Raw genomic sequence first — 23,005 nt, 5'->3', positions numbered from 1 at the left:
AAAATTTTTTTTTTTTGTCAACAATGAAATAATAAATAAAAGTTTAAAAAATAAAAACAAAAGTTTAGGAGTCAGTGTGAAAAATTAGAATACTTTAGCGGCCAAAATAATTATATTTAACAATTTTTTACTAATTCAAACATAAATTGATTACCTTCCTGTATTATCCACAGGTCATATACTTCGAAATTGTAAATTATAATAAACATAGATCATAATTTTTTTTTTAAACATTATTAAAAGTAATTGAAAAATAGTTGTGTTATTTTTAGTTGTTATTTTATTTTGAGGTAAATGTAACATGGTCATAACAGTTACAAAGCATTTTATTTATTTTTTTATGAATTAATTATCAATTATTTTGATCATTTGAAACTATTTAATCATTCTTTATTACTTTTCAGGGATCTACAAGGAAACAACCTGACTATCATTTACGACACTGACTTTGAAGGCTTGACGAATCTCAGAATTCTGTGAGTATTGTTAATATTTACTGGTTTTATTTAGTTTTTACGTAAATTAATAATTTCCGATAATAATATGTTCCGTTTTATTAAAGCTGGGTACATACACGTTGACGTGAGATGTGCTGTCTATTTTCTTTTAATGTCCCATTAGTGTCACAGAGAATGCCTCTATTTGTGAGATTTCGAATCTTCCGATAAAAACTTTACAATGACATATATAATTTAATTTCTTGTTTGGGACTGGTTTATTTAGTAATTATAATAAAAAAAAGTTTCGGCAGTTTACTCTGCCTTTGTTAAAACATATCTTTGCGTACTAACCTATTTTTATCCAATAATTTATTGATTCTAATTTAATTAAATTTGTACTATCTACAATAACCTTATCAGTCATATTGTTTATATAGTTATAGTTGATTGTAAATTTATTTATTTAATACCAGATCGGCCTGGTGGGCCTTACATGGTTAATGTAAGAGGTACATTTTTTTTTTTAACAATTTATTATGGGGGGTATAGTCTCATACAAAAGACACCCCTAACTATATACAATGTTTTTAAAAAAAACAAATTAAGATAAATTAAAATAATTATTATCAATAAAAGTAAAGTTAATAATAAAAACAATGACATTTATGGACTTTAAAAAATAAATAATTGACTTCTAGTGGAAAAATATGTAAAGGAAAAAAAAATTAAAATAAAATAAAATTTTAGAGTTACAATAACAGAACTGATAAATATGGAATTTATAACAGGATGTCCTGCCGCAGCCTGGGCTTCAGTCTTCGGGTTGTGGTTGGGTTTCCCAAGTTGTAGGTCACCACTGTTCCTTGAACTGTTGGTAGCTGGGAGTGGAACTTAATGAATCTTTTTTTTATGTTATCGTCTATTCTCTCTATTCGTAATTCCCGATGCAATTGGCTGTTTCTTACAAACCAAGGATCATCCACTGCAATTCTTTCTTCTATACGTGATATGTTGAACCACGGTTGGGGAAGAATTGGCAATGATCCTATTTTTCTTTTGAAAGAATTGAAAACCTCATCCTCGTCGCCAATTATCTGCAAGAAACATTGGCGGAAGGCGTCCATTTCTAAGCTCCGATAAGCCTCCCAGATTATTAGATCACAAATAATCTCGGAATGAATAAATAATGGCGAGTCTAATATAAAGTTGACAAATGGGCACTTGGTGCTGATAAAATATGGTGCTCCTGACACGATATGATATTCATAAACACTTGGATCTCAGCACAATCTCAGGCTTTCCAATTATTTTTAGTAATTTATTGGATCCGATTCTGCCTTTCCTCTTTTATTCGATTTCAGATTTTATTCTATTTTTTTTTTTTTTTTTGCAATCGTTTATCTTTTCTCCTGAATTATGGCGAATGTTGAGGCAGTTTAGATAAGTAAGGATGAGTTTCTATGGAAGGTTCACTGTTCTTGGTGTCGTTACTGATAAGGCAGATCGCATCTGAGACCAATCCATCAAATGATAGACTTCTCCTTGTTAGTTGTCTGGTCCGTCGCTTCTGTGAATTGTTGACGGATTCAGATCAGTATTCTCTCACATTTTTCTTGAAAATATTTCTGCTCTTATTATATTTTTCACAGGAGAGAAAAACTTTATTCAAAAGAAACAAAGTTGTGCCCGACTTCATTGAGTTGCTAGCTACACAGCATACTTATTAAAATCTAATCAGACAATTTTTATTAATCTTACAACATAAAGGCATAACATGTAAACTATATATAATAATAGAACAGGAATTATTTTTTCCTTTTTCCTTTTTTTTTTTTTGTTGTTGATTGTTGCTTAAAGGCGTAAAACCCTCTGGTCATCAACGCCTAAGGCATGATAAAAGTAAAAAAAAAGATAAAAAAATAAAATAAAAAACATTAAAAAATAAAAGTCGAAGTGGAGTTATAATTTATAGAGAAGGCGATGTGCTTTTAAAAATTCAAACACTAGTGCAATTTTAGCTTCCTCATCTGCGAGAGCTTCTGATAAATTTGGGGTCAGTCCTATCCTGTTTATTATTGGCAAATAGTGAGTACACTCTTCAAAAATATGTCTAATCGTAAGAATGAACTGACAATATTTGCACGTTGGAGGTGGCAGTTTTCTGATCAGGTGAGAGTGCGTGAGGAGAGTATGACCTATTCTCAAGCGGGCCAGAGCAACCTCCTCCGCTTGAGAATTTTGTTTCATCGGTTCTTTTATATTTTTATTCTTTTTTCATACTTTTTTTTCACTAATGAAAATAGAAAAGGTAGGAAGCACAATTTTGTGGTATGCAAGGCAGTGAGTTGATAAATAAAAACTTGATGAGCATACGTCTTGTCGTTTATACCAACAAATCGTCGTTTCATTGACGTAGACGAAGTTAAGTATCCCATTTAGCCCTGATGAAGCCCTTCAATATGGGGCGAAACGTTATTTACCAATAAATAGTTTATTTTTTACTATCTACGTACAATCTATTACATACTGTAAACAAAAATCTTCCAATAGTTTATTTTCGTTGCAACTTTCATGATGGCAGACTAAATATAAATTCTATTAATAAAAAAGAAAAATCGTTCAATTATGTTCTTATATTATTTTTATTGCAAAGAAATTGTAATAAAAAATTATTCCAAAACAGGGTAATACATTCGAGGAAAATGGATGTTTAAACTAGGATTTGAGAAGAACGAAAGTCTTTAGGTATCAAAACAGAAACAGCTATCGTAAATAGTACCTAGAATTTTTTGTTTATTTATTGCTATTTATAGTTCTCGTGACCATCTTCTTTTCAGGTGCCTCGGAGGATTTTCAGGAATGGATGAGGAAGGATGGTTAGAAACTAGGGAATTTGAGTAGTTAGGGAATTTATAATGGAAGGAGTGATAACAATTATATAACAATAAATAGATAACCTAAAAGAGTGCACTATAATATAGCAGGAGTCTTAATGAAAACTAAGATATTAAATTATACACTGTAGATATAAAAACACCTATGAGAAAAAAATGAACTCACTGAAAAAACAGCTGGGAATAAACAGATTGTTAAATAAATTATTTCGAATAGTTCTAAGAGTTATATATTTAAAAATATTTTTTAATGTAGTGCCTTGGATTAAGATGAAAATGTTTGAAAAAGGCCAATAAAAAAAGTCGGAAATTTATAGAAGTGTTGAGTGTATAGGTAGAATTAAATTCTAATAAGTTTTTATTATTATATTGTTTTATACGATATTAAAAATTATGTGCTTAGTGTGGATCAAAAGCTTTTTCCTTAGCTTCTTGACCATATTTTAATAATAAGAAAAATCTTCTAGATAAACTAACACTCATAAGTCATTCATAATAAAAAACATTATTTTCATCTTATTTATTTTCCTGACTGAAGAACTTATGTTTATTTTTGAGATATGTGAATTAAATTTAAAAATTTATTTTCATTACTCTAGTAGTTTCATTTTTACCCACCCACCTTGACAATAATTTTAAAAATAGGGGTTCCACTTATATTCGGGTTTGACCTATAACTACATAAATATTTATCTTAATAACAAAATTATTTTGGTGCTGATTTGTTTTTTTATGTATTATAAGTAATAAACGCATAGTTTTTGGCTGAATTGACCTCTTTATACTATGTATAAAAATAGGTTTATTACCCGTTTTAAGTCTGTTGATTTGTTTATCTATTTTTTTACTTGTTTTAAAAAGTATTTTTTACCCCAGCTTCTTTCTGAAACAATGGCCTTTGGTCTTTTTCTTATTATAGATGAGTTTAACGTTATAAATCCAGCACAATTCTGTTAAATAATTTCTGGAATCCAGCTGAATTGTACAAAATTAAATGATCCAGGTTCCCAGAATTAGGGGCAGAATCAATAGCCTTGGAGTTGAGTTCTTGGTAAGATGTTGAGTGGTCGTATTGATACTCCAGCCTGGAGAGGACGAAGAAGGTGGCCCAGATTGAGTTAAGGGTGTGAAGAAGAATCCCACTCAATCCTGAAGAGAGCCACTTCCAGTCCAACGGCTTCTGCAAAAGGGAAGCCCCTCCCGGAACATCCCTTCAGTAAATAAAAAGCAATCGGGAAACTATTAGAAACATATCGACTTTTACCGAAATGGCAATTGCAGTATGGGGAAGTGCTAGGTCCCGTATATATTACAAATGCTTCGTTTTATTATACAGCTAGGACAGAACGAAAATTGAAAGAAATAACTTAAAATATTTATATTTAATTTTCTAAACAAAGGAAAGTCAAATCTAGGTACTTATAAAGGTTATGTAAAAAATAAACATCATAATGTATGTTATAATTTAATATAAATATTAATAATTTTGTTTAATATTTTATTATAATCTGTGAATATGTATATATAATTAGCATTATTTCATTTTTTCTAATTATTTTGTTAATTTTAGTAGGTACCTTAGGATTCATTTTTTTTTTTAAATATTTGATGTTTCTGATTTTTATTTAAAACATGTAAATATGTATACAAACATTAATTACTCCTTTTTGTTAATTATCTTTAGTTTATTTATGTTTTATTTAATTTTATTAGACGTTAATTACCTCCTGGTTTATGATTTCATTTTATCTGTTCCTTTTATTTATTTATTATTTTTTTTATTTTATATTTAATAAAAAATTATTCGATCTCTATAATAATCATGAGAGATATGACCGTTTCTTAGTCCTGAGGAAGGCTAGAAATTCTGGCCGAAACGTTGGCACAATTAAGTAAGTTACTTCAACTTATTTGTGTTTTTTTTTTTTTACAGCTGAGTTTATATTGAGATATTTTTTTCAGGAATAAATATTTTGATTCTATAAATTATTTTATGAGACGTCACATATTTTACTGTATATCGTAAAATTGTGATTATCCAAAATAATGGAAAAAATCTGAAAGTTTGACAGCGTTTCAATTTCTATTATGATTTTCTACAAAACCCTTAACTGACAAACTTCTAGAATGTTTCCTCAAAATTTGAAAAAAAATGTAGTTTAGAAATTCGGACTCCATCTTCTAAGTTTAAAAATGAAAATAGGATAAAATCTTTATTCTGAGAACAAGATACTTCTTAATTTTAATTTTCTAAAATGTAGTATATTTAGTCCTAGAAATTTGGTATTCTTATTAGAAATGCATTAACTTATTATTTACTTAATTAATTGTTTATTTAAAGAACCAATTATGTTTTTATACTGTTAATAATTCAAATCATGAACTATAAAGACATCCCAATTTATTACAATGTTTAATTATTGGATAATTTTAAATTGTAAAAAACTATTATTAAAAATAATAATAATAATTAAGTAATTAAAGCATGAAATAAAAATACAAACAAAACAATTAATATTTATTGAATCAATAAAATAAATAACTGACTTAATAATGAAAAAAGAATTTAAGAAAAAAGAAAGAGAAAAAATAAAATAAACAATAATAATAATGTTTTCACTTTTTTGAGACTGGTTATTATTGTTTAAATAAAATCAAATTAAAGTCTCAAAACCTTCTTTGTTTCCTTAAAAGTCCAACGTTTCGGCCAATTCGGCCATCCTCTAGGACTTTCTTAAATAATAATTTACTCTCATATTAACACAAGATGTAATATTGTTAAATTGATTATAATTAAAAGTTTTAATATTAATGAAAGAGTGGAAAAATAGGGTAATTTCAACTGACATGGTGGCGTGCTCAGAATAGCCTGCAAAAATTTTTTTAAATATTTTATATGAGCGTAAATTGGTATGGCCGAAACGTTGGACTTTTAAGGAAATATAGAATGTTTTGAGACTTTAATTTGGATACATTTGATTTTATTTAAACATAATGATAATAACAAAAATAGATCAATAATAATTTTACAGCAGAATATGTTGCATCAGTTAGGGCTTCTGTCTTCGAGATGAAGTTAGATCCTCTGCACTTTAAGCCACTGCACCTCGAATTAACTGGGAGTGGAATTTCCTAAACGTTTTATTAATGAATTAATCTTATGATTCCACTTTTAGTTCCCAATGTAATTGAATAATTTTCAAAAACCAAGGGGTATCTACTGCCATTTTAGGACCTTGTTTTGGGATTATTGTATTTTTTTTTTTTGTTTCGTACTGTATGAGACTTTATAAAAGTGTTTTATAAATTAGAATTGTTGTATGTAGTTTTAATCCAAATTTTCTGCTAACGTGAGGACACAGCATTGTCAACCTTGTTTTAAGGATTAATTTACTAAAAAATATTTAAAGGAAGAATGACAATAATTTAAATTTTTGAACAAAAAATAACATAGAATGCTCCATTCTGCTCAAGTCACAATTAGATACCTGATGAACAAAATTTAGGGATGTCCCGTTCCTTAAATTAGTGCAATTCGTGACGACATTACGATAATGAATTTAGTGAAGAAAATGAAATCTTCGTGTTACTCGACAAATTTTGAAATCTTAAACGTTTCCAGATGCTGTACATACGAAACTCAGTGTGTTGGGTTTGGGATTAATCAAAGACATCTGGACAAGGACTAAGATTGTGCTGTGTTCCTAAATATCCTATTGCTAATATCCTCATACGGTAAAAAATAAATTACTAATAGTTGTCGAATCATGTACTCCATTAGAAGAAATCGCTTTGAGGGAATACGGTTGTAGAGATATATTGTTTTTAAACGATCTTTACGAAATCTCCATCCATTCAAAATCACGTGGCAAAAACATATTCTAAAAGAAAGAATTTCTCTGTACATTGAAATAATTTCAATATCTGGTAATAATTAAAAATTATTAAGCAACATTAGTCATACGCAAATTAGTCTAATTCCAGGAGAAATGTTTTACAACCTGAGAAATGATTTTTATATATTTTATACTGAATTCAGACATTTCATTTATATACCTAATTAATACTATATATAATGAATAAAATACTGCTTATTAATTAAAAGTAAACATAGATCAGTGTTTTAATTATGTCACTTCCACTTACCTGTATATGGTAAGAGGAAATATTGCTTTCGTAGAAAAAATTTGAATCTAAGTTTTCTACTACTTGCTAGGTCTTATATCAACGTAGTTAAGAATAGCTTAAATGTTGAATTTTCAAATGAGCTCTCTCTAAATTACTTTTAATTTTGTTAATTAATAAAAATAACCATCTCTTATTGCTGTAAAAAGTGCATAAACATCAAATTCGAAATAATTTTATAACTAAAAGAGAAAGTATATTTTTTCGTGATTTTTATGACAATATTCAGATTTTACCTTCACTTACCTGTATATGAAATATATAGTAAATAGAAGACTTTTCATACTGAATAAAAAATTGTTGTTTTTAAACTTAAAAAGATCAATTTCATCTCAAAGTAAATTTTTAATGAGCGCACTAAATTATTTTTATTATTCTGATAATTTTTATGTTTCAATATCATTTACTGAAATGTTTGCACCATGCTGATCTATTATTGTTTTCAATAATGGTTATTACACCGAACCTGTGTTTAACCTCTGCATAATTTTCTATTGATTAAATATTGAGCCAATTACATGAAACTTGATAGTACAAGAGCCCAGCAGGAGACAAAAATCAGTTATTTCACCCCAACTTTTGATTACTCTAATGAAAACTATGTATAATTATTAGCCAAAATTGATGTGAGTCCGCCAATCAATAACCAAGGGAAATGAAAAATGGCATTTGTTTCAAAACGTTAAAATAATTTTTCATTCGGAGCTGCATATCGTTAATATTACCTACAAGATTAGAAAATCTAATAGTGGAATTTAGAGCTCTAACAGAGAAGTTTATGTTCAATAGTTCACGAGTTTTTTTAAAAGCAATATTTCATAAATAATGAGTGGTTAGTGAATTAATTGTGGGAAATTTTTATCTCAGGAACTATGTGATGCACAGATGTCTATTAGCCCTCAAATTAAAGATAATTTAATATGTTATAAAGTAGGTTATTAATTTTATCTTTGTATCTTTGTTTTATTTGCTAAAATAAATTGATTTCTAGTTGTTTGTACAAAATTTCATTATAAAAAAAAAAAATAACTTTTACTCATACGAAGATAAGCGTTATAAATAAGTTACAGTAAATTAAACTCTCTTTAATTGTTTTTCATTAATCAATAAGTTTGTCCGAGCCACTAGAAATCAACATTTTGTTAATTTATTTTTGAAAATATCATAAAAACTACTACTCCTATGAAAATAAATGTCATAAACTACTTTACATCACATTACACTAGCTTTAATTTGAGTGCTAATAGACATCAATAAGTCTAGGAGTTCCTGAGATAAAGATTTCCCACAATAAATTCTCTAAAAATAAATTTTTAGAATTTATTTTATGGAATATTCCTTTTCAAAAAACTGTATCTCGAGAACTATTGAACATAAACTGCTCTACTATGTTTCATATTTTAACTAATTTACTCTACTTTGAATTATGTTCTATTTAGTATCCCAGTGCTGGCGTAATTTTCAAAGATATAGAGTTCCGAATAAAATTTTTTTTTTTAAAACTTTTTAAAATAACATCCATTTTGTATTCCCCTAACTATACTTGGCTGACTCTAAACTATGCCTAGTTTTCATTAAAGCAATAAAAAATTGGGTTGAAATGATTGGCTTTTATTTCCACCAGACTCTCGTACTATGAGGAATGGTGTAATATTCTCTAACCCCATCCAAAGATGCTTAATCTTTGCCTAAACTCACCACACCCTGCCTTATCTTTTTATAATGTACCGCTTCTCCCTATCAAACAAACCTCCTACCTAGTGCTTCATCTTGACAAGCGATAAAGATGGATCCATAATACGAGACATACACAACAAACTCCTTTTCGGTTCGAACGACTATTACTTTTATTGACAAACGTTCTTAGCCTCTAGCTCCAGTCTACGAGTACGAATAGCTCAAATAGATTACTATACTGCCTGCGTGAATAAGTGGATTTGATCTTTTATTACAATATGAAATATCTTTTGAATGTAAACCTTTGGAAAAATTTCAATGCTCCTTACTCCTGTCTTAATTACCTATGTTCCTGATTTGATCTGAAATAGACACCTATTCTTCAATAGTTCTCTGAACCCACTAAAATTCACTAATTTCTCTAGCATAACTTTTCTTCCATTGCAAGTAACAGAAGAAAGTAGAAAATTACTTTAAATATTTTTTAGGCTGTTAGATGTCCACCGATTATTATTAGTTTATACAGTGAAACGTCTTTACAAGGGACATCCATGGGATGATGTAGCGTTAAATGTTAGATGTTATAAGTATAGGATTGTGAGTAGTCCTATTTGAAGTCATGTTAAATGCATGAGTGCTCCTAGCGGATTTTCTGAGCAACTTGTTTAATAACCTTTCCTTCCACAACTTTATGTTGTCGTTTACTTCTAAGGTTTAATTAAAGTAATTTATTACAAAATGCCTAAAGTGGAAGTAAGTCCACTGAATGCCTTGTTGATTTTCTAACTGGTGAGGAAGAAAATAAGGATGTGCTAATTCGCAACTATCATTACATTATTATTATTGTTCTCCATTGCTTTATTAGTCATAAAAACATCCAATACAATACTGACACAATCAAAACACAAACTACGAGCAAGTAACCTAACACAATAACAAACAAAATGGTGAATATCTCAGCTGGTCTGTTGTGTGATGTCATTCTCCATTTTAATAGGCCTAGTAACGGACTCTGAACCACGGTATATGTTATATCGTTTTAACATGGTAAAAGTATAAACTATTTCTCCATTTAACATAAGTTTTTCCATTTAACATGTTAAACTAAAGATCATGAATACCGCTATTATGAGTAAGGGAGGGAATGTCCATGAAAACTACCGAAATTGAAGGCTCGAAAGAGTAAATATTTCGTTTAAATTTAAATAATCTAAATTATAAAGCCGTTTTCATTTACTCTTCTGAATAAATAATCTAGTATCTCCAAGAATAAAGAGGGGTATTTATTAAAACCTGAAAAACATAATTTTCAGATTTTCAAATTTATTAAGGGTTACGAAATTCCCCTACCTCCCCCCCCCCTACACCCCTCGTAACGACGCCCCTGCTCTGTACTTGAAGTAGAAGTAGAAATTGCCCTAAAACCGTAAAGAGAGATAAGTGAAGGGGGTTTCATAGTGTACTATAAACTTTAAGGCCAGTTTTGAATTGAAAGACTATTTGGTAAACGACCTGAATTTGGCAAAACAAATGTTGGAAATTCTTTGCTTATAGCAATTGTGGCTATTTATATTTTTTTAGGTTTTTTTTGTTTTGATTTTTTAATTTCAAGATAAGGATTATTTGTAAGAAGGAAAAATTATACACACTAAAAACACCATAGCTTGTAACTACTATAACCAATCTATTACCGATAATTCTCAGAAGCATCTTAAAAGAAAATGGATCCGTCTTGTCTTGTCCATTTAAGTGTTAAAATGAGCTTTCTTAACAGCTATTGAGCTTTCAAGTCATATTAAACTATATTATTACATTTACATAAGTATTGCAAACGCTTTCTATTTCAATTAATATTTAAAATCCTATGATAGCCTGAAAAAAAAAATTCAACCATCCCTATCTGTTTCCATTAGTGTAATTTCTTTTTTAGATCTGAGACTAATTTTGAGATCTTGAAGAGTGTGAAGTAATCGATGAAGCTAACGATGTCGCAGAACTAAGGTTGATACAGTGTTGATAGGACTTACTAATTTGGGCGGATATATCTTGCAGTGGAAGTGGACTGTTGCTTTTGGAGATTGTCTAATGAGGGAGAGTGTTGCAGGGGTCAAAGGTTGAGCAACTTTGAATTAACTTGTCCCGAACTGTCCACCCCCGCCTCACCTCCTTCCTTCCTTTGTCTGTCTTGATGAAAGATGCAATCCTCATTCTCCAATGCTCACCTCCTTATCACGGTCATTAAAATTGTTCGTCGCTTACTGCTTTCAGATGTTCTGGTAAACTAATCCGAAATCAATTTTAGTGTTTCATCGGCTTTCACGAGTTCATCTATGAAGTTTATTGTTCATTCATTTTAATTTAACGATCACAGGATTGAGGAAGCCCTTCGGACCTTGAACTGGATACCCAGAGAGCCCATGGAGTGGATAAACGGAGTCCTTGTGGTAAAGATGTGATCGGGTTTATAGTAACAACATAAAGTATATAAATATTTTCTTAAAATGTATCGACAATTTTATATATATCAAATTCTCGGTGTAAGTTTACTAGTCTTCACTCTTTGGTTCAATCATCTTGAAACTGTTTCAATTCTGGTCTGAGATGATGAATTTTATTTCGTGGAGGTCCAATGAAACGAAAACTAGACCTTCCCACTCTGTTTAGAATAGGTTAGCAACCTGTAGGATAATCAATCCCCCACCCCCGTATGTAAAAAAAAAAGTTCGTTTCTAAACTATGGCAAATTCCCGCTGGCGCAAGTGTGTGGATGGGTTATTTGAATTCGTTGGTACAATTTGGTCTGAATTTGTGGCTAATCTATCGAGTTTCAGGTTTTGTGCCAAAATGAAATGGCGTTTTTATGCATCCACACGTTTGTACTCAGTTAGTTCTAAATAAATACTTGTTTTCTATCTGTTAAATTAATTAAATATTTTTTCTAACCTTTGGAATTAATAAAGAACTCCAGTATGAGGTTGTATATTGTAAAATTCTATCAATTGGGTGTAAAAACAAAATTTAAATTCAAACACATTAATTAAAATTCAGCGGTATATTTTTAATTAAACGGAGAGAATGAAGAGAAAACACCACAAATGTACATTTATAAAGACATATGTCTAAATGATTGAATAAATTAGTACCTGATATGAATACTTGAACGAAATTTGAAGTTACAGGTTATGTAGCACCATTTACATGTTTTTATTATTTAACAATTTCTTTACCGACATTTCCTTTTCGCCTATCTTTATTTCTTTTTTTTTTATACAGAAAATAGTTAAAATATCAACGTCATAAATCCGATCTGTTCTGTTTGCCTCCCTGGAACAGACAAGGGTGTATCCAGAATCAAAACTAGGGGGGGGGCAAGTCATGGTTGTTGAGGTTGTCATATTTCAGGACGGAAAAGACGAATGAATAAATTTAAATAAAATTAGGTATAATTATAGCAATGGTTTATTAGTTATTACAATTATTTGTTTTAAAAAAAATATATTTTTCACTTCTAGGAGCTGCGCTCCTAGGCCTCTCTTGAATACGCCCATGGATACTGGCGTTAGCTACTTAATTTTTTTGTTTCTTGATGGATTTCTGGCGTGACAAACGTGTGGATCCGGCTTAAGAAAGTGTGGCCAACATCTTTCTCAAGCTAAATAGAGAGCTTAAGCATTTTATTAGACCTGACAGAATAGATATTTCATTTAGTACAACCTTTGTCGATCTAGAGTTGTTTATTTTTCGACCGGTCGGTTGTATCTTTTTGCCTACCGGTAGACTGAAACCCATGTTACCTGTCACGTTTTTTCTCCACGTATACACGTAGCGTTTCCCCTTGCAACAGGTAGACATATTTCGTCTTCTTAATCATGAAGAATGTTTTTGTTTGTTTCCACGGAAACGAATATAGTCCATGACGTTGAACATTTTGGAGGCTTTATATCTTAGTCAATTTATCTAATATACATTCTATACAGAATATAATAGTTTTATATTATTTAGAAGGAAAACTGTATTGTTTGTACAATACATATTAGTCTGTTCTGTATTAAAATATATACTTAAAAACGTCTTTTGAAGAAAAATAAGTTTTTATTTGCACATAAGGTATAATTTCAATTTGAATGTTGTGTATTTTGTCAGCATCGATGTTGTACAATTAAAAATATAATTCGAAATAATATTAGTAATGTATATCTGAATTATACATTTTTTTTTATTTTATTAATTGACATTTACATAAAAATATAACTAGTAATTAATTTGATGTTAGCTTATAATGATATGATGGCATGAAGAGAAACTACATATCTCACTCGGTGGTGAGATTCTAATAACATTTCTATATTAGGGTCTCGAGACCATCTTCTTTTTATGCGCCTCGGAGGTCAGAAATGGAAGAGGAAACTAGCTTAGAAACTACTGAATTTGGCTGTTTAGGGAGTTTATAATAGAATGATTGATAACTTGTTCGGGCTAGATCGGTTACTTATGGAACATTAAGATCTTTATGGATTATTTTATTTGTAGTAAGATATATAAAGAATTCTACGAAGGGTTTTGGGTTGTAATGATTGAATACTAGAGGAATTCGAAGATTTAATGGAGCCCCAAAGTTCAACTCAGTATGCTCAAATAGGCCTTATTATAGTCATATAGATCAGTTAGTGCTAAAATAGTCAGAATCGACGTGCAGTTACCAAGTCTTTTTAGTCATGTTTGGGGATTCCAAGTTAGTCACTTGTCCAGATGTAGCCCAAGGCCAGCGGATATGTTCGACAGAGGTAAGAGCAACATCGAACAACACCTCTCCTGGAATAATCACATTTCTCAAATCACAAGTAAATCTATAACTGTACTCCATCCAAATTTATACACAATTCCTAAGATTCCGTAATTCCATCCATCAGAACACCCGTCAGATCCTACTATCCTCTCTCGTATTCCCCCACTTCGACTACCCATCCTTGGTCTATGGAGGGCTATCACCAGGACTAGACTTGAGACTAAAGAGATCCATGAATTGCTTTGTAAGTCTCCCTCTGGTATACCGAGTTAAAGTGGCTCTATCCAACCTCCCGAAGGCAATACCTGCTTGGTGTTTTCCTATTCCAAGTTCTTAAAATCAAAAAACCTACCTATATCCTAGATCTCTTCACTCTTCGTTCATCCATCCACTCATTAAACAACAGATTCCAACCGATTGATTTATATATGCCCTCCTATAGAGCCACCTTCTTCAGCAACCTCCTTCTAGAATTCTCTTCCCACCTCCATTCGCCATCCTCACCTATTCCTTCACTTATTGTATAACCAAATCCCAAATTGTAATCAAATAAATAGGCATATATTGATTAAAATTATAAACTGTAGTTAAGCTAATATCCTAATGTATTTTCATTTTATTTACTGGAAACTTGTAAATACTCGCCAGACAAAAATCTTAATGTATGAACCATTTATTTATTCTTAGGGGACATATGTCCCAGAATAAAATTATTTGTTCATTTCATTTTATTTCATTAAATGATACTGTAGAGCAGTTACACATTTGTAAATTAAATCATTTGTTTTAACACTAGAAATAATTTCAAAATTTATAATCTTGGCTTATAAGCCGTAATATAAAAAACCGTTTTGGGTAGTTTTTACCCGTAATGTTTTTATGAAATTAATTTCTAAATAAAACTTGTCAAAAGTACATTTTTACTAAATCTAGCAAGATAATATTAAAAATTTCCCAGTCATTAAACCTAAATTATGAATGAACAAAAGTAATTATTTCTTCATAAACATTATAAATTTATTCATAAACCGCACCCCCTGACCATCTTTTCCACATATACATATTTTGTTCAGGAGCAGTTTCTCTCCGACCAAGTGGACGGCCAGCTCAAAAGCTCAACCCAGGCAAAGATCTATGTCCAAAAAAGTATTGATAAAATACCTAGTGTTGATTACTCCACCACAACATCACAATTAACATATCGGCTAGAAAAGACAGAGAATACCCGTGCTATAAATAACACCAGGACGGTACTTACCTATCCAAACAAGAGCCCTAAAATTAAATTGGTCTAATAAGGTACTTCTTCTTGACCAAATGACTTAATGATACGAATGAGTAACATTGGATCAGTCGCAATGCATCCAATCTGTAATCAGTGCCTTCATTACATCTGATTGGTAGCTGGGTGTTGCGCAGGGAATTCTTTTCAAAGGGTCCACTTATTTGTTTAGCGTTCGTGATCTATCGCCGGTGTGGGTTTTTAGTTGAAGGCATAAGAACCCTACATGTAAGATTCTTGTTCGTTTCTTCTTTCTTGTTTAACGGCGTAAAACGTCTTTGATCATAAACACTGGTTAGATTCTTGTTTAAAGGTTTATACAATAACCCTATTTTAGAACCTTTTATGTTTTATGTATGTTTTATAATGTGACAAAGGACAGAGTTTCTCTTGAAAAATCCATTATTCCTACGCTCTTTGATTTTTTTAAACTCAAAATATTAAACATTTATTAATAACAAATATTATTAGGTTATTGAAATTCGCACTAGGGTACAAGACCGTAATTTACCTTAGATCACTCCCTAGTTTACCTTAGATCATTAAGATCTTGCACTTATTATCTAATAGCTAGATAATACGTATTAAAAACAACATTCTTATACTATTCTCTTTTTATGAATTTATACTGAAATTTAGATTTTATTACAAAAAGAAATATAAGAAGTTTAATCTATTTTCTTATCTTCATAAAGCTACTAATACCAAATTCATAACTTAAAATTAATAAGCAATTGAAAAATTAGGCATGTGAATTAAATATTACTAAGAATTATTTCAGTAAATCATTTAAAGTGAAGCTAGAACATGAATCAAAGTAGTAGGAAGTTAAAAATAAATACAAATATATTAACTAACATAGTTAAACAGTTTGATTAACTAACCAAGAAGATATATTAACTTACTCAGTAATTAATAATGAACTAATAAATTAATAGTATTGAGACAGTAATAAATGTAGCCGTTAATGTTATGTAAATGATAAGTAATGAATGTGAATCTAATTTAAGTAAAAAAAATAACTAAAAGTGACTAATTGTGAGAGTTTTAAAAAATATATAGGTAATAAATAGTAAAAGTAATAAGTAAATTAGTATTACTAAGTGAATAAATATATAATGTAGAAGGGATCATTGAATGATGTATAATTTAGATTGAGTAATTGGTAGAGTGGGGGGTGACGGTAACAGCGTGGTAACGCACCTGTCTGCTAACCTAAAGATTGCGAGTTCGAGTCCCCAGCCCTATCCGGGATTTTTTCAAGCTTATAATTATATAATTCTCACTGACAACCTCCCCCAGGCATCTGTGAGGCCCGTTAGCCAATGGGTGGCACTCACAAAAATAGGTGTGGGAGTGACGGACCCACCCTATGAAAACAACGTTAAGAAACGCGCGATGTATATTTCCTTAGTACGGACCTCCACCGTCTGTCGCGCCAATAATAATAATAGGTAGAGTGGTATAGACCTGGGCAATATAAACTAAGATGATAAAACATTCTGTAATATCATAAGTAATGTAAAAGGTAATAATAAATAATTATAAAATAATCCGCCAATATCATAAAAATATTATTATAAAGGGAAGTAATAAGAAGTAGTATAAATTAAAATATATCATTTCTGATGTGTGGAAGAGTACAACAATGACCAAAGAAATTCGAATTGGGTTGAGTGGTGGGATATGTATATATAATGAATTGAGTATATAAAAAAACTTCTTATAAATAAATCTTGAATACATCATATAAATAAAGTAAAATTCTATGAAAATAAAAGTATAAATAACTAAGTAAGAAATAAAATATAGTTAATAAATAAAAATTGACCGCAGCCCTGACCATTTGTTTCTTATAAAGTCGTTACGTACATTCAGTTCATTTAGAATTATTCTAACCTTAGTTTACTTCAATCGATCAAAATTGCATTTAGATTACAATATATATTTTCGAAGTAATATGAAAGGTCGATTTATTGTTTTATCTATAATGAGAACACCGCCCGAAGAGACTATTTCCAAAGCTGATTTCAAACTGGTTTTGATATTGGTCTGAGGAAGGCTGCAAGTCCAATAGTAGTGGAAAGCAAAGTTGACGGGGGTCGTCGATGTGAAGTTTGGAACTGGACACTGCTATCGACTGGGCACTATCATGCAACTCAAGTTTGGATTTTCCAAGAGCTTTGGAGAAAGTTGTCAATAAGGTCGCAATCCATGTTCCTCCTTCTAAAGGCTTCGTCACTTGGACCTCTTAGCGAAACCAATAGTTCTAACCAACCTTAAAACTTTTAAATTGTTAGCTGATACTTTTTATATTAAATTTAAATCTGTACCGCAACAACCCATAAAGGGTCTATGTTACTGTTAATATGTTACTGTTAATGTTAGGTAAAAAATTAATTAATAGGAATATCCTATTGTGAAAGTTTTAAAAAAATGATGCAATAGTTTGTAAGGAGGTACTGTTGCTAGACCAACGGTTGTGCTAGGTCATTTATTTAGACTGCCAGATTTTTACTCAATTAAGGATGCCCACTTAATCAGGCTGGATGGACCGCAAAGGACTTCCGAACGGCTACTGCGAAATAGAAAATGATTATCTGCCACAGCAGGATTCGATTCCTTAGAGTTTGTAGCACAGTGCTACCCACTCCCCCTAATTTTTATGTATCAATTATATTAAAATGGACATCTCTTTAGTGGAATCTTCATAAAAATAGTCATACCAACCCGATACAAGAATATTTTATTGAATAAACATTTCAAACGACACCCCATGCACTGGACAGGCCTTAAGATAATACAGCCTTTAAAGCAATTCACAGCGAAGGTGATGTTTGCCTAGTTATCTACAGGTGACCATCCTATTTAAAACATTATGGGGGGTCAAGTTTTTCATTTTGTGGACTGCCACTTAATGAAAAAAGTCAACGCCCCCAGGACGGATTCGAACCGGCGCCGCCCGCAGATCTCAGACTGATAGACCTAGGTCAAACCAACTGGCCTTTCATAGCTTGGAGAGTTTCCTGTTAAATTCATCCAAGCTTTTTCCAAGTTGATGCTCTGTAGAGTTAATTTATAGATTTAGTATAATATTTTGAAATTACTTCGTTTCAAGCTAAGTTGAGTACATAACTCTTAAACGTTTCGTTCTGGGATAAGAGCGGATCATAGGCAAAACTGTGGATCATATCCCACCCCATTTTATTCTCCTAATATAATTTTTGTTTGTAATGTAAATAGCTATAATTTGAAAATAAAAATCTCTTCAATTCTCTCACTCCAAAATTAAGTTATTAATGGCATACCAAAGTAATAATCTGCACTTACCCCATCTTACCTTATCTCAATAGTCTAACTGTGAAAAAAATTTGTAAAAAAAATTAATACGAATTTAAAGTAGGTATGTGCCTGGGATGCGATTGCTACTTTTTGCCACTTTAAACTATCAATTATACACTTCTTTTTCCATTTTTTCCAAAACTGCTAGATCAATATTGATTGAACTCTTCACATCAATGTACGTTGTAATATCATGGATGTTTCAAAACCGTTGAAAATCTGAAATATTCAAAAAATAGTAAAAACATATATTTTTTACAGCCTTTCAGATTATAAGATATATTCTACGGTGTTAATAATATTCTCTTATATTATACACAGATTTTAATCGCAAATAGGATACGTAGTCCATGAAGTTGTAATAAAGAAAGTTGTTCTCTCTGAACGTAAACGAATCTCCCATCTTTAGCTCTTCATATTCATTGCTTTCAGTTTTTTGCTACGCTATTTTCAAGTATTTCTTGAATTGTTGCGAAAAATCTCTACTTCTATCATTGAACCCTCTAGTTTCTAATCTCGTTCACCAATAGATTGCCGATAAACTTTGAAGCGAGCAGTTATATTTGTGTGGTATTTAAATAATAGAGAAAAGGTATTATAAATATTAAATTATAGTTACGTATAAATAAAATATAAATGTACAAACATGAATAAAAAGAGATACAATTAAATATTAGAGATAATAGAGTATATATAAACTAGAGAAAAAGCCTATGACATTTTAAGTATATATTATATTTTATTAGATTTATTTTTTTATGGCAATGCACAGCAAAGGTGATGTTTGCCTAGTTATATACTGGTGACCAACCTATTCTAACCATTGTGGGGGGATCAAGTCTTTCATTTTGTGGGATTGCCACTTAGTGAAAAAAGTCGACGCCCAAGGCCAGATTCGAACCGACGCCGCCCGCAGATCTCAAAGCGATAGACCTAGGCCTAACCATCTGAGCCACGGGCGGCCCTCTGTTATATAAGATTATGATCATGTAATATATACAAGATAATAAAATCAACAAAAAGATCATACAATGAAAACCGATTTAGAAAGAACATAACTAAATTTTAATTTTATGGTTATTGTTCGAACTACTATTAAAACAGAGATTATTATATCTTTCCTATTCCGAAGATGGTGAAGCATGGTATCCTTGGCTCGGAAATACTCTAATCTTTTTCAATATCCTCCTTGGTCCAAAACTCTTCTAAACTTGTTGAAAGGTTCATTGTTCTAGCAGGGGCGGTTTATTGGTACTGGGGAAGAGGCGAGGCAATTACCCAATTAGCCGAAGAGCTTTTGTGAAAGTTGCCATTGGTCGGCTGTATATTACCCCTGACCTTCGAACCTCTACCTCCCTGCCCCCCCCCCTATATAGCGGCCCGCTCGAGGATCCTACAGTTTTTGGATGACTGCACACAATTAGCTCGGATCGCGAGTGAGGGAATCTCGTTTGGTGAACTGGTAGGAAAGTCCATTCCTCAGCGCAATCTTCGCATGATAGTAAAAACTATACACGATGATTCAAAAAATGTTTTTATGTTGAAAAAGCATTAGTTAAATGTTTACAACCGTTCTATTTATAATCGTTGAAAGTAGATTTGAAGGGAAGCCAAGCAACTTGCGTTTATATAAATCGTAGTAATGTGTCATTATCATAATTAATAGTTAATCAGCATGGCTATTGAATAATTCGGATTTATGTGGAAACAGTCTTTGGTATGAAGGAAGGGGCAAAGGGGGCAAACTTGCCACGGACACCAAGTCTTGAGCAGCTCCAGATTTTAGGTTCCATCGTTTTTTTCTAAAAATAGTTCTTAGAACAAGAAAGTATTGAGTATAACAATAAAAATAGTAAGCAACTAAAAATAGGAGATTTTAATTAACCTTATTACGAAGGCTCCAAGATTCTCTGGCCCTTACTTCCTTCTATGCCACTGTAATGGCATAACTACTTAATCTGAATTAATTGCATCCTAAAAATGTATAGGTATTTAAGCCCTCATAGGGCAGTAATGTTAGTTATACTTAAGGTTTTTTTATATATAATTAAGAGCATCTAATACAGATTATATAATGATTACCGATTTTTTAACTGATTATTCGCACAAGAATAGATCTTTACACAAAAAATATTATAAGATCCTTCGCGGCCGACACATCCTACTAATACACCGATTAAGCGGCGATCCCATTTTATTTTTGAAACTTTTACTTAAAACAGAAAGAGGAGACTTAAGTTAGTTAAAACGAGCACTATTTAAAAAAAGTGGCTAAAATTAGAAAAACAGTGTGATTTTTTTTTTTCAATTATTATTTTTTTTTTTATATTTCTATTTCCATAATTTTTTTACACACTTCTTAAGACAAGACTTAAGATGAGGAAATTTAAAATAGTTAAATCTAGCAATATTTTAAAAGCGGAAAAAAACTGAAAAAACGGCGTGTGGCCCGCTACTGCCACCTCCATGGCAGCCTTACCTATGTTAACTTAGAACAGACACTTATAACGAGTATGTAGAGGAGATCGTAACACAAAAAATATTATATGACATTCCTTACCGGCTGACCCGCCCAAATAAATCCCCTCATACTAAAACCCCGTTTAGACTTTTGAAACATTTACTTTAAACGGGAAGAGGAGACTTAGGTTAGTTAAAGCGAGCTTTATTTAAAAAGTGGCTAAAATTACGAAAACGGTGTGATTGTTTTTCAATTATTAATTTTTTTTTAAATTTCTTTTTCCATGATTTGTTTACACAGTTCTCCGGGTGAGAAAAACTATGTAAATCGCCTTTAGTTTCTTTATACTCATAGCATTTCTAGTGAAGTTAAACGTGAAAAAATACAGAGGAAAATGGAAAGATTGGTAAAAAAAAAAATATTATACAAAAAAAAAATAGAGAACTAAGAACATTTTAACATTGTTTTAGAAAAAATATATAAAAAATAAACGAAGTAAGCTAAAAGAATATAATGTTCCTTTATTTATTTTTTAATTGTAGGAGTCCGGGTGGCGGTCAATAAAAGTATCAAATTAGTAAAAAGAAAACATATTTATTGTAAACCTACGTTTCGTCCCACTTTGTAGGGCTTTGTCAGGGCTAAATGAAACAGCAAATCGTTGTTCTACTTCTTCCTTCTTTACCTGACTCCCTCTCTGCTCGTTCTCAGTGTTCCTATCTGACAGGTGATAACCCCTACGATTATTATTCATTTCTCTTAACATCATCCTTTTACAAATTACTATACCTCACCTATACCATATCCAATTCGCCTATCTGTTCAATCTTTTACATCTACCTCTTTACAATATTTATAATTAATTTTGATGAGTAGTCTCCTACAATCTATTTGTCTATATCTATATTTAGAACTTCTATCAAACCTGGTTATATTTATTATTAACTTGTTTCCAGTCTACCTGCATTTATAATTCCTTATATTGTTATCATTAATTTGCTTCTATATTCTTTATAAACATAACATTGTTTTAAAATGTTTTGTTGATTTTAAAATGTCCTAATCTTGTTTTTACTTTTTTTTGTTGTGGTTTACAATAAATAGTTTTATAAAACTATGTATAATTACTAGTCAAAATAGATGAGTCTGCCAAGTATAGGTAGGGGGAATAACAAATGGCTGCTGTTTCACAACCTTAAAAAAACATAAATTTTTCATCCGGAGCTCTATGTCTTAAAAACTACCAACAACACTAGACAATTTAAGAGAACATTATTTAAAGAAGAGCAAATTTGCTAAAATATCAACCCTAAAAGAACTATTTACGTCCAATAGTTCTGGAGATATAGCTTTTTAAAAAGCAAAATTTCTTAAAAATCTACTGAAAGATTAGTAGTTAGTTAATTTATTATGAGAAATCTATATCTCAGGAACTATTTGACGTACAGATGTCTATTAGCACTCAAATTAAAGCTAGTTTAATGGACTATAAAGAAGTTTATGACCTTTACCTTCGTAAGAATAGTAGTTTTCATAATATTTACTAAAATAAATTGATTTATAGTTGTTCGGACAATAAATTTGGTTTATGAAAAACTTCATTTCAGAAACCATTGGACGTACAGATGTCTGCCAGCGCTCAAATTAAAGCTATTTAAATTTACTACAAAATAGTTAATGATGTTTATCTTTGTATCTCGTATAAAATGTTGGATTTTTGAAAAAATATATCTCTAGATCCATAAGACGCACATATGTCTGCCAACACTCAAAATAAAGGAAATTTAACTTATTATAAAGTACTTTATGACACTTATCTTCGTAGGGGTAGTAGTTTTTATGATATCCACATATGAATATAAATATGGCAAATGAAAATTTGTCCGAACAACTATAAATCAATTTATTTTAGCGAATTTCATGTAAACTATTACTCCT

At 30.8% G+C, this 23,005-nt stretch overlaps 1 protein-coding gene across 1 annotated transcript in view; it reads left to right on the top strand.

Moving 5' to 3' along the window:
- Positions 1-404: 404 nt before the first annotated feature.
- Positions 405-23,005, top strand: part of sli (slit guidance ligand) — a gene marked incomplete at its 5' end in the record, with an annotated part of 108,929 nt that continues 86,328 nt past the window's right edge. Inside the window, 1 exon segment of the mRNA XM_014437270.2 lies at positions 405-476. Coding sequence (XP_014292756.1) covers positions 405-476 — 72 coding nt within the window.

Source organism: Halyomorpha halys, unplaced genomic scaffold (assembly GCF_000696795.3).
Source record: "Halyomorpha halys isolate HHAL.00 unplaced genomic scaffold, Hhal_1.1 Scaffold2403.1, whole genome shotgun sequence".
Classification (NCBI taxonomy): Eukaryota; Metazoa; Arthropoda; class Insecta; order Hemiptera; family Pentatomidae; genus Halyomorpha; species Halyomorpha halys.
The sequence above is the reverse complement of the archived record's forward strand: the minus strand, read 5'-3'. Positions and strand labels throughout refer to the sequence as shown.